The sequence below is a fragment of the Aquarana catesbeiana genome, unplaced genomic scaffold (assembly GCF_042186555.1).
Source record: "Aquarana catesbeiana isolate 2022-GZ unplaced genomic scaffold, ASM4218655v1 unanchor236, whole genome shotgun sequence".
NCBI classification, from domain to species: domain Eukaryota; kingdom Metazoa; phylum Chordata; class Amphibia; order Anura; family Ranidae; genus Aquarana; species Aquarana catesbeiana.
The window spans coordinates 303,344-321,598 of NW_027362664.1; the positions used below are offsets into that span (position 1 = coordinate 303,344).

Sequence of the window (18,255 nt, forward strand, 5' to 3'; positions counted from 1 at the left end):
CCAGGTGCCTATACCTTCAACCTTAGTGTACCTAGTAGGTGCGATGCAATTAGTGTACCTATTAGGCGCGATGCAATTAGTGTACCTATTAGGCGCGATGCAATTAGTGTACCTATTAGGCGCGAATTATTCACGGTCTGCACGCTCAAGAAACGCGTCGCATCCCAGTGACTTCACCCCCCCCTTCGCCTGGATACCAGCTTGCGCTTCAAGCCTCGTGTTGATGCATACTCTCCCGCAGCCGGCAGAGATCCATCTAGCGGTGTACGAGAAGACTACACAGCGCACATTCACAGGAGAGTAAGGGACTGACCCCACTGAAGACACCCCCATTGTTGGGACTATACAATGCCTGTTTTTAACTGCTAAAATGTGAGTTGCCATTTCACTATTCTTTACCTTATATTAAAACCTGTACACAAATCTGCACCCAGAGGCGCCTCTTCTCCCTTTCTTGTTTTTTCAATGTATTGGGAACATGGTTTCTGTTCCCCCTGGATGGCTGCCGTGAGCGTGGATGATCTCCCCCCCCCCCCCTTTTTCCCTCCCCCTTCTACTTTTATTACTATTCCGTTTGACTTATGGACTTCCTCTAATACAATCATATAGATTGTGGACTTGAGATCTCATTACGTGCATATATTACTATGCTCACCCAGCAAATCGATTAAATATTTAGGGGTATAAAATGTTTTAGCTTTTTGTGCCTTCTACTTGTATAACACACTATCTTGCCATTGCTCCCCATGTAGTCTGGGCATCTGCGGGGGGCTCCACATGACTATCATTTTCCTCGTAACTTCTAAAATGACATGTATAGCCTGTCACCCTATCACAGAGCTTATACATTTTGACCCCAGATCTAGCACACTTGCTGGGGAGATACTGTTTGCAAGGTGGCCAGAAAACGTAATCAGGGACTCATCTATGCAGATGTTTTGTTGGGGTGTATACATAAGTGAAAATTTATGAAGGAGGTAGTTTATGAGGGGCGGAATGTTGAAAAGCTGATCATATTCAGGGTCCCCCCGAGGACAACAGAGTGTGTGATCACTAAAATGTATAAAACGCTTGTCTCATATCTATGCCTGGCCATTAATACCGAGAACGCGGACATATGAGGAATCGGGTCTCTGGACCAATATGACTGCGACTCATTCCTTTTAGTAATGCCCATGTTGAGAGTTAGGCACAAAAAAGTTTTACATTTAAAAATGTTGATAGGTCTCCAATGCGAATAGTCTGACAAGAGTTGAATTTGGGTTGGTGGCGATTTACTGTTTTATGTATAAATTGCTTTGGCTCACAATCGATCGATACAGATCTTCAGTGAAAAACAGATAAAAAAAAAAAATCAAGAGGAGTTGGCTGTTTCCACCTGAATTCTAGGTTGGGCAGTGAATCTGGAAAGTACGGGTGCTGCAGAATCTGTGGGCTTCCAATCAGGACTTTAATCTGGAAGAACACGATGGGCTCTATGGGTCTGTGGTCGAATTCTTGGTGGCTGCAGGATGCTACTAGTGTTAGCCACCTCACTAGCTTGGACTGCATTTTTGGGACCCACCAGGTCACCATGAAATACTGCAGTGTTGGTATATAAAAGACTAGGATGTACTAGGCCGCTGGTACCTGCCAGTTCACCAGAAGGTAGAGCGGCACTAGTACTGGCTCTCTGCTGCCTACAGGAATAATGTGATTTTAGAACCTCAGCAAGGGAATGGGGTTGAGTACGCGTGACCTTAGCAGGGACCTCTCCTCCATCCTCTGAGCTCCCTGTCAGGGTGCCGCTCTCAGCTGTCATACTCAGAATCCTGTAGGCCTCTTCACTAGTGTACCTTTGTTGGGACATGTTGGGACATTTTAGGCACTAAATTTACAGCTAACTAGTGTGACTCACGGGAAAAAGAGCTCCTGGCTGTCAGGGACTGCTTAAACCGCTACAAATAAAACTTACCTGCTAGTACTAGAAGAGATCAGGCCTGATTCTACTAACACTGCGGTTATGTGTGCAATGTATCCTTGTGCCCGTGATCTACTGACACTGCACTTGTCGTCGGGGGGGGGGGGGGCAGAAGGGCTGATCCTGCATTATTAGGGACACTATACTAAGGTGGTCCACTAATATAGTTCTGTTCATGATCAAGATATGGATCCATACAGACTCTCTACTAGTATTGGTGATGATCAGCGGCCTATAGTGTGAGTGCGATAGTGTGAGGGCAATCTAATGCTAGCTTACCCTGGCATTATCGGATGTAACAAGTGACCCTAATACAGTGATCAAAAACATACAGTACACTGACACTGTACTAATGGCACTGGTTGGGTGACAGAGGTGATTAAAGGGTTAATGAGGGCAATCAATGGGGTTAAATGTGCCAATCTAAGGTGTGTGGGTGTAAAGTGTGCTGCTTATACTCACAGTGTGGTGTTCTCTTCTCTTCCTGAACCGAAAAAGACTCAGGAAGAGAAGAAATCACAAGATAGCCCCCAGTGTTTACAAAATAAAACACAGGAGTGATTTGTCATTGGCTGCAGGTGATCAGGGTACTGGGCAAAATCATTGGCCGGGACCTGCTGACAAACTTGTCCTACAGCCAATGACAGCAGGGATTTGCTGGGTGTGCGCGTGCATGCGTGTGGACCCGGAAGAAAGCCATGGCATAAAAGTACATTACCAGACCTGTATGTGCCGCCAGTCCATTGTATTTTTACTGTGGCGGGTCGGCAACTGGTTAATATTGTTGCTTTGATTAACTTATATCCTCCAGTGTCTACTGTACTCACAAGTGTATGATTATGAAACCATGTCTGACAGGAAACTAAGGAGTCTACTTAGAGAAAAATCATTAGACAAATATGACAATCATTCATCCAACCATTTTATTACTCTCTCATTACTGGAGAGTTTAATAAAAGACCACATAGACGAGTTCTTGCTGGAAAAATAATATTTTAAGCAACAGACAGCATGGATTCATGAAAGACAGAAGTTTTCAGACAAACCTGATTTCTTTTTATGAGGAGGAAATTAAAATCTTGGACAGAGGGGTGGCTGTGGACGTGGTATACTTGGATTTTGCAAAAGTGTTTGACACAGTTCCCCACACGCGGCTCATGTGTAATGCCGCGTACACACGGTCGGACTTTACGGCAGACTTTGCCCGGCGGACTTTTCGACGGACTTTATGATGGACTTTCTGAATGAACGGACTTGCCTACACACAATCCACCAAAGTCCATCGAATTTGTGCGTGATGACGTACGACCGGACTAAAAGAAGGAAGTTCATAGCCAGTAGCCAATAGCTGCCCTAACGTGGCTTTTTGTCCGTCGAATTAGCATACAGACGAGTGGACTTTTCAACCGGACTTGATTTCGACGGATTGATTTAAAACGTGTTTCAAATCTAAGTCCATCCAACTTTTGAGAAAACAAAGTCTGCTGGAGCCCACACACGATCGAATTGTCTGACGAAATCCAGTCCGCCGGGCAAAGTCTGCCGTAAAGTCCTCTCGTGTGTACGCGGCATAAGGTAAAGTCTACAGGCTTGGAAATATCAGTTTGTAAATGGATAGAAAACTGGCTAAAAGACAGAATTCAGAAAGTAGTGGTTAATGATTCTTACTCTGAAGGGTCTGGGGTTATCAGTGGTGTACCCCAAGGTTCAGTGCTGGGACCCTTACTTTTTAGTATCTTTATAAATGATATTGGGTCTGGGATTAAAAGTAACATTTCTGTCTTTGCAGATGACACTAAGCTATGCAGTGGAATAACGTCCTTTACAGGATGTCTCCAATTTACAAGCTGACCTCAATGCTCTGTCTAATTGGGCAACGGTAGATGAGGTTCAATGTTGATAAATGTAAAGTTCTGCACTTGGGGGCTAAGAATATGCATCATACATACTAGGGGGGTACAACTGGGGGAATCAATGGTGGAGAAGGATCTGGGGGTTTTAGTAGATCATAAGCTCAATAATAGCATGCTATGCTAAGCTGCATTTTCCAAAGCAAGCAAAGTCCTTTCTTGTATTAGGAGAGGTATGGACTCCAGAGAGAGATATAATTTTGCCCCTGTACAAATCATTACTAAGACCTCATCTGGAATATGCAGTTCAGTTTTGGGCACCAGTTCTAAAAAAAGGATATCGGGGAACTGGAGAAAGTGCAGAGAAGGGCAACCAAACTGATAAGAGGCATGGAGGAGCTCAGCTATGAGGAAAGATTAGAGGAACTGAATTTATTCACTCTTGAGAAGAGGAGAATAAGGGGGGATATGATCACCATGTATAAATATATAAGGGGTCCATATAGTGAACTTGGTGTTGAGTTATTCACTTTACGGTCAACACTGAGGACTAGGGATGAGCTTCGAGTTCGAGTCGAACTCATGTTCGACTCGAACATTGGCTGTTCGCAAGTTCGCTGAACAGCGAACAATTTGGGGTGTTCGCGGCAAATTCAAATGCCGCGGAACACCCTTTAAAAGTCTATGGAAGAAATTGCTAATTTTAAAGGCTTATATGCAAGTTATTGTCATAAAAAGTGTTTGGGGACCCGGGTCCTGCCCCAGGGGACATGGATCAATGCAAAAAAAAGTTTTAAAAACGGCCGTTTTTTCAGGAGCAGTGATTTTAATAATGCTTAAAGTCAAACAATAAAAGTGTAATATCCCTTTAAATTTCGTAGCTGGGGGGTGTCTATAGTATGCCTGTAAAGGGGCGCATGTTTCTTGTGTTTAGAACAGTCTGACAGCAAAATTACATTTCGAATGAAAAAACCCATGTAAAACTACTCGCGGCTATTGCATTGCCGGTCCGACAATACACATAGAAGTTCATTGATAAAAATGGCATGGGAATTCCCCACAGGGGAACCCCGAACCAAAATTTAAAAAAAAAAATGACGTGGGGGTCCCCCTAAATTCCATACCAGGCCCTTCAGGTCTGGTATGGATATTAAGGGGAACCCCGGCCAAATTTTTTTAAAAAAATGACTTGGGGGTCCCCCTAAATTCCATACCAGACCCTTCAGGTCTGGTATGGATTTTAAGGGGAACCCCGCGCCAAAAAAAAAAAAAAAACGTCATGGGGTCCCCCCAAAAATCCATACAGACCCTTATCCGAGCACGCAACCTGGCAGGCCGCAGGAAAAGAGGGGGGGCGAGAGTGTGGCCCCCCTCCTGAACCGTACCAGGCCACATGCCCTCAACATTGGGAGGGTGCTTTGGGGTAGCCCCCCAAAACACCTTGTCCCCATGTTGATGAGGACAAGGGCCTCATCCCCACAACCCTGGCCGGTGGTTGTGGGGATCTGCGGGCGGGGGGCTTATCGGAATCTGGAAGCCCCCTTTAACAAGGGGACCCCCAGATCCCCCCCCCCGTGTGAAATGGTAAGGGGGTACTTACCCCTACCATTTCACTAAAAAACTGTCAAAAATGTTAAAAATGACAAGAGACAGTTTTTGACAATTCCTTTATTTAAATGCTTCTTCTTTCTTCTATCTTCCTTCATCTTCTTCTTCTTCTGGTTCTTCCTCCGGAGTTCTCCTCCAGCATCTCCTCCGCAGCATCTTCTATCTTCTTCTCCTCGGTTAGTACCTCTCCTCTGTAATGAGAGATTATTTATCCGGGGTAAATGTTTTAGAAAGTATAGTTTTTATGCCTTTCTTATTGTGGTTCTTTTTTCCTAGGTTGACTAGCCTGTTAAAAGAAAATGTGGAAATTGTAGATCCAAGCTTCCTGATAGCTGTAGAAAACTGTTATGTGAGACATGTATTTCTTCAGTAGCAGGGGCTGATTCTGCTATAAACTTAAAGGAATTGATGGTTTCCATGAAGGAAGTAGTTTCCTCCTTCCAAGCCTTTAATGATAGGTTAGCTGGGTTGGGTCCTTCCACTTCTGTAGCAGTGACAGTACCCCAGGTTTCTTCGGTCTCGACGAGGTCTCTACCCGCTTTAGTGTTGGAGACCGTTAGTTCCCGTGTGGTCTCTGACCCGGAGGAGGGGGAGAACTCAGATTCCTCATCTGACGAGGAATCCGCGTCAGAGGTTGAAGTGGCTGTTAATGTGGCTAGATACCTATTTCCAGTTGAAGATATTGAAAGCAGTTTTTACTTCTGAACAGATTGAGCCACCACAGAAGACTAAGTTGGTTCAGGACTTTTTGATCTTTGCCCGGGACAAAGAGAACCTTGGTCAGGATCTACAAGCAGGGCCGGACTGGGAATGAAAACCAGCCCTGGAAAAAATGTCATACCAGCCCCATAGCATTATTATACCAGCCCAACAGCATAACGTCATTATTTTCTTGTTCATAAAATGGAAAACCATGCATTTTAAAGCACATTTAAAGAGTGCATTATATATAGATAAGACACATATAAAAGCACATAGGGCTTTATATATATATATATATATATATATATATATATATATAAAGGGCATCGGGCATCTGAATTACAGCGGCGGGGGTGTTTTTAGAAGTGCCTGATTAGAGCCGTCGGCTCTAATAGGCTTCCAAATTGGTAAACAGCGGGCACACTGCTGTGCGTTCGCTGCTTACACAGTGCTGTGTTAGGAAATCAAATAAATCACTTCCCTAACACTGACCCGCCTCTCAGCCAATCAGGTGCACTGGGTCTGGTTACCTGTCACCTGATTGGCTGAAGCGACAGGCGCTGTGATTGGATGCCTATCGGAGGGAGCGTGGAGCAACGCGCTGACCTGAGACAGGTAAGTGCCGGGCGGGGGGGGGGGGACACTGGCAGGATTTAATGGGCAAACTGGCGGCAATTGATGGTTACAGTGGCTGCATTTGATGGGCACAGTGGCTGTGTTTAATGGGCACAGTGGTGGCAATTTATGGGTACAGTGGCTGCGTTTGGTACAGTGGCTGCGTTTGATGGGCACAGTGGTGGCAATTTATGGGTACAGTGGCTGCGTTTGATGGTACAGTGGCTGTGTTTGATGGGCACAGTGGCTGTGTTTAATGGGCACAGTGGTGGCAATTTATGGGTACAGTGGCTGCGTTTGATGGTACAGTGGCTGTGTTTGATGGTACAGTGGCTGTGTTTGATGGTACAGTGGCTGTGTTTGATGGGCACAGTGGCTGCAATTGATGGGTACAGTGGCTGTGTTTGATGGGGCACAGTGGCAGCAATTTATGGGTACAGTGGCTGCATTTGAAGGGCAGGGCACAGTGTTGGCAATCTATGGGCACAGTGGCTGTGTTTGATGGTACAGTGGCAGCGTTTAATGGGCACAGTGGCTGCAATTGATTGGTACAGTGGCTGCGTTTGATGGGCACAGTGGCAGCAACTTATGGGTACAGTGGCAGCATTTAATGGGCACAGTGGTGTCAATTTATGGGTACAGTGGCAGCGTTTAATGGGCACAGTGGTGGCAATTTATGGGTACAGTGGCTGCGTTTGATGGTATAGTGGCTGCGTTTGATGGGCACAGTGGCTGTGTTTAATGGGCACAGTGGTGGCAATTTATGGGTACAGTGGCTGCATTTGATGGTACAGTGGCAACGTTTAATGGGCACAGTGGCAGCAAATTATGGGTACAGTGGCAGCGTTTAATGGGCACAGTGGCTGTGTTTGATGGGTACAGTGGTTGCGTTTGATGGGGCACAGTGGCAGCAATTTATGGGTACAGTAGCTGCGTTTGATGGGCAGGGCACAGTGTTGGCAATCTATGGGCACAGTGGCTGCGTTTGATGGTACAGTGGCTGTGTTTGATGGTACAGTGGCAGCGTTTAATGGGCACAGTGGCTGCAATTGATTGGTACAGTGGCTGCGTTTGATGGGGCACAGTGGCAGCAATTAATGGGTACAGTGACAGCGTTTAATGGGTACAGTGGCTGCAATTGATGGGTACAGTGGCTGCGTTTGATGGGGCACAGTGGCAGCAATTGATGGGTACAGTGGCAGCGTTTAATGGGCACAGTGGCTGCAAGTGATGGTGACTTAATTCTTGTGCTGCAGCTGGCCGGCTATTCACTTCTATTCTCCTCGTGCATAAGGAAAGAGGAGGGGTGGGAAGGGAAAGCGAGCTAGTGGGGAAGGGGGAGGCTGGACAAAAACCCTCCTCAAGGGGTGGGATTTTAGGGAAAAATTGGCTGAGTTGTGTAGGTAAGCATTTGGATAAACAATTAAAATAATAATATTTATTGAACAACAATATAAGAAAATGTACACAATACATAAATGGACATATACTATAACAGTAGTGACATCAACGATTCGTGCGTGACTAAAGCCAACATGTTTCGCTAGTGGAAATTCGCTTCATCAGGGCTAGACACGATGCAGTTAATGCATTTACACTGTGTAGACAAAAAGCAGTCTTAGATCATCCAATGACATAACAAAGCCTAACAGATACTGATTATAACAGACAGTTGCTCACCTACTATAGTTTCAGGACTAAGTTAAAATCACCATTTAAAAGACAGCAACCGCACAGCCGGCCGGTATGAAATGTCGCTGGGTGCCAGATCCCAGAATGACAGTGCCAGTAGGAGAACTGAGCCATACACTCAGGATGTTATACGTGGGAACCACTGCTGCAAATTCAAAAGAAAAATATATATGTATATATATCAGGCGGCATCAAAGGTAATTAATAGCTCAGTCTATATTGACGGTGATTGGTCATTGCCAAATCCGTTATATGGAATCAATGATATATATATATAGTGCCCGATATTATATAATATAATAATATAATATATATTGGGTAATCCTATTAGTGCAGGGGCCCAACGCAACTTTCCTTGGACTAACATACAAATCAAGATAATGCCAAATATAGATATCCCCACAGGGCAAAGACCACAGAAGCATGACAAGTAACAAAAGCTAGGAGACATCTGCATACAGTCCCCAGTATATAACCGGAAACCCGATACGTTCATAAGAAAATGTTTTTATCTACAATATGTGGACTTACCCTTCTAAGCAGGAGAGGGAGGGAGGGGGGGAGAGCGAGGACAGCGCCAAAAAGAAGTGTTTGCTCATAGAGGATACGGGCGTCCGCCCGTTCACGATGGATGGCCGCAGGATGTGTCAGACAGACACCATCCGCGCTTCCATCTTTAAATGGTATGGCCCTACCGGAAGCAATCAGGTCAGAATGACCTCCGGCATTGCTTCCGGTCCGGGTGTCCCTGCCGTAATGCGCGCGCATGCGCACAGCGAGCGTGAGCACGCTCCACCTAGCGTAATGCGCGCGCATTGCCCACAGCGCACATATGGCGTGATGGGCAGCTGGGGGCGGATAAAGGGGAAGCTCCACCCCCTGGGCAGGGACATCCGAGTCCTCCCACTTAATCGCAGACATGACCGGACGGCTGCGGATGTGCCGAAAAATGGTGCCAGAAAGACAAAAATAAAAAATAAAAAATAAAAAATAAACAGTATAACAGCGGATAATACAAAAAATATATATATATGTGTATACATACTTATCGGTCAGGAGGACCGACTATCTAACGACAGTTGTATAAATATGCTTTAGCAATAAATAATATACACAAAGACAAATTTAATTATCTGCATGGAAAGAAAGTGGTTGAAAAAATAGCAGCAAAGGATTTTGTGATGAAATTGATTATTCAGTCATAACATAAGTGGGAGATACTAGTGAATAATAGGACTAGCTAGTAGGGGTCACTCAATAGTAACCTAATTCCCCTAGTAAGTATGAAATAAATCCAATAAGCTTGTTTCTAGACTCCCAGGATGGATAGTTATCAACTGTATAGATATACGCAGTGTTGTACACCTAAAGGGTAAATAAGAGAATACCCCAGCCTTATTGTAACCCCAGATGACAGACAATGAAACGGAGGTGGAGGTGATGGTGACATCCATAGCTACGGTCATAATTTCAGCAGGTAAGAATTGGTAGCACAGGATATAGTATATAATTAGAATATGTGCGTACTCGGTATTTATGAGGGTAGCTGGGATTATAGAAAGGGGTTAAACGTGAGTGCAGTGTTGAGGCCCGGTGGACTGGTTGCCCGTTGGTTATATATCCACCTGGCCTCACGCTGCAGGATCATTCTATCCACATTCCCACCCCTCTCTGGTTCAGATATAACCTCAAGGGCGAAGAAGGACACATAGTTAGGATCATAGCTGTGTTGGAGGCCCACATGTTTACAGATGGGGGTATACAGTAGTCCTGCGTCCAGGTAGTACAGGTGGTCCTGTATCCTTCTAGCAAAAGGGCGTTTAGTTTTCCCTATATAGAAAGCACCACAACGGCACATGGCTAAATATACAATGCCCGTTGTGGTGCATTAACTGCATCGTGTCTAGCCCTGATGAAGCGAATTTCCACTAGCGAAACATGTTGGCTTTAGTCACGCACGAATCGTTGATGTCACTACTGTTATAGTATATGTCCATTTATGTATTGTGTACATTTTCTTATATTGTTGTTCAATAAATATTATTATTTTAATTGTTTATCCAAATGCTTACCTACACAACTCAGCCAATTTTTCCCTAAAATCCCACCCCTTGAGGAGGGTTTTTGTCCAGCCTCCCCCTTCCCCACTAGCTCGCTTTCCCTTCCCACCCCTCCTCTTTCCTTATACTACTGTAATCAGGGATGGAAAATTACTTGAGTTGTTTTCTCCTATAGTCCAGTTATCCTGCTTTCATTTTATATATTCTCCTCGTGCAGTTAGTGGGCGGTGCTGAAGCAGCACGGCGTTCTCCTGCTCCTCCCCCTCAGGCACAGGCATATTACTTTAGGGAAACACTGCTCTAGATGATGAATGTGGTGGGTGGCGCGCCGGAACGGAGGACACACAGACAGTGACTGACCAGTGACACAGCCATTTGCATACTGCGGCGGCCGCCGCTGCTCTTTAGATTGCTGACACAGGCAGCAAGCAGCCCCAGCGGTACTTAGTGCAGCCAGCCTACCGGGATATTTCCAGGTATCCCGGTAGGCCAGTCCGGCCCTGTCTACAAGTAGTTCTGCAGGCCTTCCATAGATTGGGTTGGAAAGTCAATCGGCAGAAATCTGCTCTGGTTCCCTCCCAGAGCTGTCTTTTTTTGGGCTACCTGATAGACTCAGTTGCCCAAAAAATGTTCTTACTGGAGGAGATCTCCAAGATCCTCCTCTCCGTGCAGAATTTCAGGTGCAGTCTCCAGGCTTCCCTGCGTCAGATAATGCAGCTGTTGGGTTTGATTACTGCAGCAATTCCAGGAGTGCCCTGGGCCCAATTGCATTCCAGGTCCCTACAAGCATTTCTTCTGCGTTGTTGGGATGACAGAAAAACCTCTTTGGAACAGGTCGTGCAGCTTCCAGGATATGATTCTCTCAATCTGTTCTGGTGAGTCTGGCTGGAGCATCTGCAGGTAGGGAAGGCTTGGGCCCAGCATTTCCCTATAAAGATTACCACAGACGCCAGCTTGTGGGGTTGGAGCTCACTCAGAAGACTGGCAGGCTCAGGGAGCCTGGCAGCGAGAGGAGGCAGCTCAATCCTCAAACTTCAGGGAACCGTTAGCAGTAGGAAAGGCTTTGGTCGCAACAAGGATTCGTGCAAGGGACCTGTTGATTTTTTTGGACAATGCCATGACACCTCAACAAGCAGGGGGGTACTCGCTCAGACAGCCTGCTAGTGTTAAGTCAGGAGATTCTTTCCTGGGCAGAGGACAATGTTTCCTCAATCAGGGCGGTCCACATCAGTGGGATGGCAAATATACTGGCAGATTATCTGAGCAGAGTAACTGTCAGTTCCAGCAGTTGGGAGCTGATCCAGGAGACCTTCCGGGAGTTAGTTGTCAGGTGGGGTGGGGAATGCCCAAAATGGATCTATTTGCTTCCACCCACAACAGGAAGCTTCCAGCTTATTTTTTCCTGAAGAGAGAACCGGAGTCCCTAGGGACGGATGTGCTCTCTTTCCAGTGGAATTTTTCCCTGGCCTACGCCTTTCCTCCAATTTCGCTATTTCCTCTGGTGGTCCGGAAGATTGTGCAGGAACAAGCAGAAGTAATTCTGATTGCTGCATGGAGGCCCTGGTTCTCTGCACTGAGAGCACTTTCAATAGAGTCCCCCTGGCACCTGCCAGAGAAAAGAAACCTTCTCCACCAGGGACCAATGATTCATCCAAACCCTCGGGTTTACCGTCTGGCGGCTTGGAGGCTGAGCGGCACATCCTATAATTAAAAGGATGTTCAGCTAGGGTTATTGAGACTATTCTAGACAGCCATAAATTAGTCACAAGGAAGATTTATGGTAAAGTTTGGAAGACCTTTGTAACCTGGCAAAAAAGTGCTGGAGTAGACTCGTTTTCTATCCCCTGTGTTCTGGATTTTTTACAGAGGGGGGTGGAAAAGGGGCTTGTTGTCAGCACTCTTAAGTTGCTGCCCTGTCTCTGTTCATGGAAAAAATACTGGCGGAGGAGCCATTAAAAGATTCCTCTCAACCAGGGCTAGACGTACACCCAGAGTCGCCAAGCAGGTTCCCCCCTGGGACTTGACATTGGTGTTGAACGCCCTTACCAGAGACCCTTTTGAGCCACTTCATGAGGCCATAACTTCTGGGAGAAGGGTATCGGATTTAGGTTCTTTCTCATGTAAAGATCCTTTCCTAAGGATTTTAGACGACAGGATAGTAATCAGGCCTGACCTTTGTATTTGCCCAAAGTTTCGTCTGAGTTCAACAGATCCCAGGAAGTAGTTCTTCCTAGCTTTTGTTCCTCCCCCAGGAATCCAGAGGAGGAAATATTTAGTTTTTTATATGTAAGATGTCTTCTACATTACTTAGAAGTAGCTAGTGAATTTAGAAAAGATTCCCAATTACTGATTTCTTTTAGTGGCCCCAAAAAGGGTTCCAAGGCATCCAGGGGTTCCATTTCCAGATGGATTAGAGAAGCTATATGTGAGGCCTACAGATCTTCAGGGCAATCCCCTCCTTCCAGAGTAAGGGCTCACTCTACTAGGTAGCTAGCTGCATCTTTGGCAGAAAGAGCGGGTGCATCACGGGAAGATATTTCCAAAGCTGCTGTCTGGTCCTCCTCTCATGCATTCGTCAAGCATTATAGAGTCCAGATGCTCTCCAGCCAGGACCTCTCCTTTGGAAGGAAAGTACTTCAGGCTGTTGTCCCTCCCTAAGGTATAGAATCTTGCTTATCCTCTCAAGTAGCTGTCCTGGAAGATGAAGGGGGAAAACCACTGTAATAGGGCGTACACACGGTCGGACTTTGTTCGGACATTCCGACAACAAAATCCATGGATTTTTTCCGACGGATGTTGGCTCAAACTTGTCTTGCATACACACGGTCACACAAAGTTGTCGGAAAATCCGATCATTCTTAACGCGGTGACGTAAAACACGTACGTCGGGACTATAAACGGGGCAGTGGCCAATAGCTTTCATCTCTTTATTTATTCTGAGCATGCGTGGCACTTTGTCCGTCGGATTTGTGTACACACGATCGGAATTTCCGACAACGGATTTTGTTGTCGGAAAATTTTATCTCCTGCTCTCCAACTTTGTGCGTCGGAAAATCCGATGGAAAATGTCCGATGGAGCCCACACACGGTCGGAATTTCCGACAACACGCTCCGATCGGACATTTTCCATCTGAAAATCCGACCGTGTGTACGGGGCATTAGACTTACCGGTAATGGTATTTCCATGAATCTTCCAGGACAGCGTCTATATTCCCACCCTATTCTTTTTCACTGGTCCCCTTAATTTAACCTAGTGGTGGTGTATTAATGAGTATCTATTATTCCTGTTCCAAGTTCACTTTTGGTGGAGGTTTACTTGATCTTCATACAACTGAGGGTCGGGGAGAGGGAGGGGCCTTTTAAATTGTGTGATTTGTGTTTCCTGTAGAAGCCGGAATGTTTCCCGTAGAAGTAGCTGTCCTGGAATATTCATGGAAATACCGTTACCGGTAAGTCTAAGAGGGGTTTTCATCTCCAAATACGGAAAGGTTTCTTCACAGTAAGAGCTGTGAAAATGTGGAATAGACTCCCTCCAGAGGTGGTTCTGGCCAGCTCAGTAGATTGCTTTAAAAAAGGCCTGGATTCATTCCTAAATGTACATAATATAACTGGATACTAACATTTATAGGTAAAGTTGATCCAGGGGATCAGGGATCAGGAAGGATTTTTTTCCCCTGCTGTAGCAAATTGGATCATGCTTTTCTGGGGTTTTTCACCTTCCTCTGGATCAACGGTGGGTATGGGATTGTATGATATTTTTTATTTTATTTTTTTATGGTTGAACTAGATGGACTTGTGTCTTTTTTCAACCTGACTAAATGTAACTAACTATGTACACATTCTGGCCAGAATGCAACACAGTGATTTCCTATGATCATCAGCTCAATCTAGTGGCCATAATGAGATATTTTTTCTGTCATATCATATGACAATACTACATTATAGCCACTAGATGGAGCCAAGAAAATCGGTGTATGAAATAAAATACATCCAATATTTATCACAGCGGAGTGAATGCTGCTCACATTCATTCAACAATTTTTTAAAAAATAGATCTCTACGTATTTGTGAAATCTTACACCACAAAATGTACTCAGCCAATGAGAGGTAATGACTCCATTTTTATTGTTCTACTGCTATCAATGGCCAACACAGTACAACATTTCATCCATGTCTTTGGTGATCTCTGATCTCCTTATGAACTTACATTTCTTACATGATGAAGATCAGCCATGGAGTATATCTGAGGTGTATATCAGGGTGTGCTTCTTCCCCACATGAGAGCTGTGATGTCCAGCAACATTCATATAGAAGACATTTCCCGCACTCAAGACACTAATACCCCTCGAGGGTTGTGTGGGATCCCTGATGTACAGGAAGACAGGACTTCAGTGAGGAACAATTCCCTCACTCAGGACAGGAATATAGTTTCTCCCCTGTGTGAGATCTCTGATGTCTGGAAAGAACGGACTTATCTGAAAAACATTTCCCACACTCAGGACAGGAATACGGCTTCTCCCCCGTGTGAGATCTCTGATGTGTGTAAAGACTGGACTTTACTGAAAAACATTTCCCACACTCAGGGCAGGAATACGGCTTCTCCCCCGTGTGAGATCTCTGATGTCTGTAAAGACTGGACTTATCTGAAAAACATTTCCCACACTCAGGGCAGGAATATGGTTTTTCCCCTGTATGAGATCTCTGATGTATGTAAAGTTTGGACCTATCTGAAAAACATTTCCCGCACTCAGGACAAGAATACGGCTTCTCTCCTGTGTGAGATCTCTGATGTCTGTAAAGATGGGACTTCCGTGAAAAACATTTCCCACACTCAGGACAAAAATACAGCTTCTCACCTGTGTGAAGCCTCTGATGTATTTCAAGATTAGACTTCATTGAAAAACATTTCCCGCACTCAGGACAGGAATACGGCTTCTCCCCCGTGTGAGTTCTCTGATGTGTGTAAAGATTACACTTCACTGAAAAACATTTCCCACACTCAGGACAGGAATATGGTTTCTCCCCCGTGTGAGATCTCTGATGTGTGTAAAAATGGGACTTCAGTGAAAAACATTTTCCACACTCGGGACAGGAAAGTGGCTTCTCCCCCGTGTGAGATCTCTGATGTTTGACAAGTTCTGATTTTTGTACAAAACATTTCCCACACTCAGAACAGAAATATGACTTCTCACCTGTGTGAAGCCTCTGATGTATTTCAAGATTAGACTTCTGTGAAAAATATTTCCCGCACTCAAGACAGGAATACAGATTCTCACCTGTGTGAAGCCTCTGATGTATTTTAAGATGAGACTTAATTGAAAAACTTTTCCCGCACTCAGGGCAGGAATATGGCTTCTCCCCCGTGTGAGATCTCTGATGTGTGTAAAGATTACACTTCACTGAAAAACATTTACCGCACTCAGGACAGGAATATGGCTTCTCCCCCGTGTGAGATCTTTTATGCACATTAAGACCAGATTTAAAATGGAAACACTTCCCGCACTCAGGACAGGAATACGGATTCTCCCCTGTGTGAGACCTCTGATGTGTGGAAAGATGATACTTACTTAAAAAACATTTTCCACACTCAGGACAGTAATGTGGCTTTCCCCCCGTATGAGTCCTCTGATGTTTGACAAGGTCTGATTTTTGTATAAAGCTTTTCCCACACTCAGTACAGGAAAACCTCTTCTCTGTTGGAAGGACGGCACCGTCCCTCACAGTCTGAGGTTCCTCAGGATAAGAGGAATACGATGGTCCATCTACACTGTGTGGTGCCGGATGGACATTTGAGGTAGTCGGGTTTTCTCCTGGACTATACTGTGTGATGTCCTCATCTTCTACTTTACAGTCTGGAGACAAAGTGAGACAATCCTCTGAGGTTTTCCTCATCTCCCGTCCATCTACTAAAATAGAAATACAAAGATTATTACTAGACATGAGCAGATTGGTTCCCCTAAACCAGGACTCCGCCCACATCAGGCAGCTTTGTCTCTGAGGATCTTACAATTCCCCCCTCAAGGTAACTAGTAAATGGGTCCTCTGATCTCCTACCAGTTCATTTCTTTATTCATGGACCTTAGTCAGAGAGTGAGGAAACAACGAGATCTGTCATTAATAGGAGTGACAGTAATGAGGGGATTATAGGACAAGTGTCCCCACCCCCTCTATCACTCATTGCCATCTTCCCAACACAAGATGTCCTGCACTTCCTTATTTAGTCCATGATTTAGTCATGAATAACAGTGGGGCTGAGCCCCACCAGAGGTTAGAGAGTGAGGATGGGGGAGAACAACCAAGATGAAGACTGGACTGATCCTGTAGACCACCATCATTGGGTTATTGGTTCCTCCCTCATTATCACTTTCTGTTTTCTGCAGCATGGTGGCAAAGACCATACAGCGGTTTAGCAGGACAGGTTCCACTCAGAATAGGCCTCACCATGGTTGACCAAAGAAGTTGAGGTCACGTGCTCAGCATCATATCCAGAGGTTGTCTTTGGGAAATAGATTTATGAGTGCTGCCAGCATTGCTGCAGAGGTTGAAAGGGTGGGGGGTCAGCCTGTCAGTGCTCAGACCATACGCCGCACACTGCATCAAATTGGTCTGCATGGCTGTCATCCCAGAAGGAAGCCTCTTCTAAAGATGATGCACAAGAAAGCCCACAAACAGTTTGCTGAAGACAAGCAGACTAAGGACATGGATTACTGGAACCATGTCCTGTGGTCTGATGAGACCAAGATAAACTTATTTGGTTCAGATGGTGTAAAGCATGTGTGACGGCAACCAGGTGAGGAGTACAAAGACAAGTGTGTCTTGCCTACAGTCAAGCTTGGTGGTGGGAGTGTCATGGTCTAGGGATACATGAGTACTGCCGGCACTTGGGGAGCTACAGTTCAGTGAGGGAATCATGAATGCCAACATGTACTGTGATATACTGAAGCAAAGCATGATCCCCTCCCTTCAGAGACTGGGCCGCAGGGCAGTATTCCAACATGCTATAAACTATAAGAAATAGGGGATTGGCGCTGTTCACTGTTAAAATAATAGTAAAAAACTCTCACCACAAGGGAAGAACTGCGCTACAAATCTGAGTAAATAAATTAATAAAAAAAACGGTGAAAAAGTATACTTCAATACGTATAATCCCATAAAATGGTGTATATATATATATATATATATCCACAAATATGACTAAGAATACCAATAAACATACGAACTGCTTGAAGTGAAAAATAAAAATAAAAAAATATATACAGAAAATAGAAATGAAAAATAAATCAAATATACAAAAGGTAACACAAAATAAAAGATGTATATATATTAAAGAAGTGCCCTGAAAGGGCACTTCTTTAACCACTTCCCGCCCGCCCTATAGCGGATTGACGTCCGGGAAGTGGTTGTGTTATCCTGACTGGACGTCATATGACGTCCAGCAGGATAACATGCCGCAGCGCGCCCCCGGGGGCGCGCATCGCGGCGATCGGTGGAGCGGTGTGTCAGTCTGACACACCGCTACACTGATCTTGGTAAAAAGCCTCCGGCGGAGGCTCTTTACCACGTGATCAGCCGTGTCCAATCACAGCTGATCACGCTGTCAATAGGAAGAGCCGTTGATCGGCTCTTCCTCACTTGTGTCTGACAGACGCAAGTAGAGGAGAGCCGATCGGCGGCTCTCCTGGCAGGGGGGGTCTGTGCTGATTGTTTATCAGCGCAGCCCCCCCTCAGATCACCCCACTGGACTACCAGGGATGCCACTAGGACCACC

At 45.3% G+C, this 18,255-nt stretch overlaps 1 protein-coding gene across 1 annotated transcript in view; it reads right to left on the reverse strand.

Moving 5' to 3' along the window:
* Positions 1-14,605: 14,605 nt before the first annotated feature.
* Positions 14,606-18,255, reverse strand: part of LOC141121996 (uncharacterized) — a 131,126-nt gene continuing 127,476 nt past the window's right edge. Inside the window, 1 exon segment of the mRNA XM_073611781.1 lies at positions 14,606-16,393. Coding sequence (XP_073467882.1) covers positions 14,823-16,393 — 1,571 coding nt within the window. The 3' untranslated portion in view covers positions 14,606-14,822.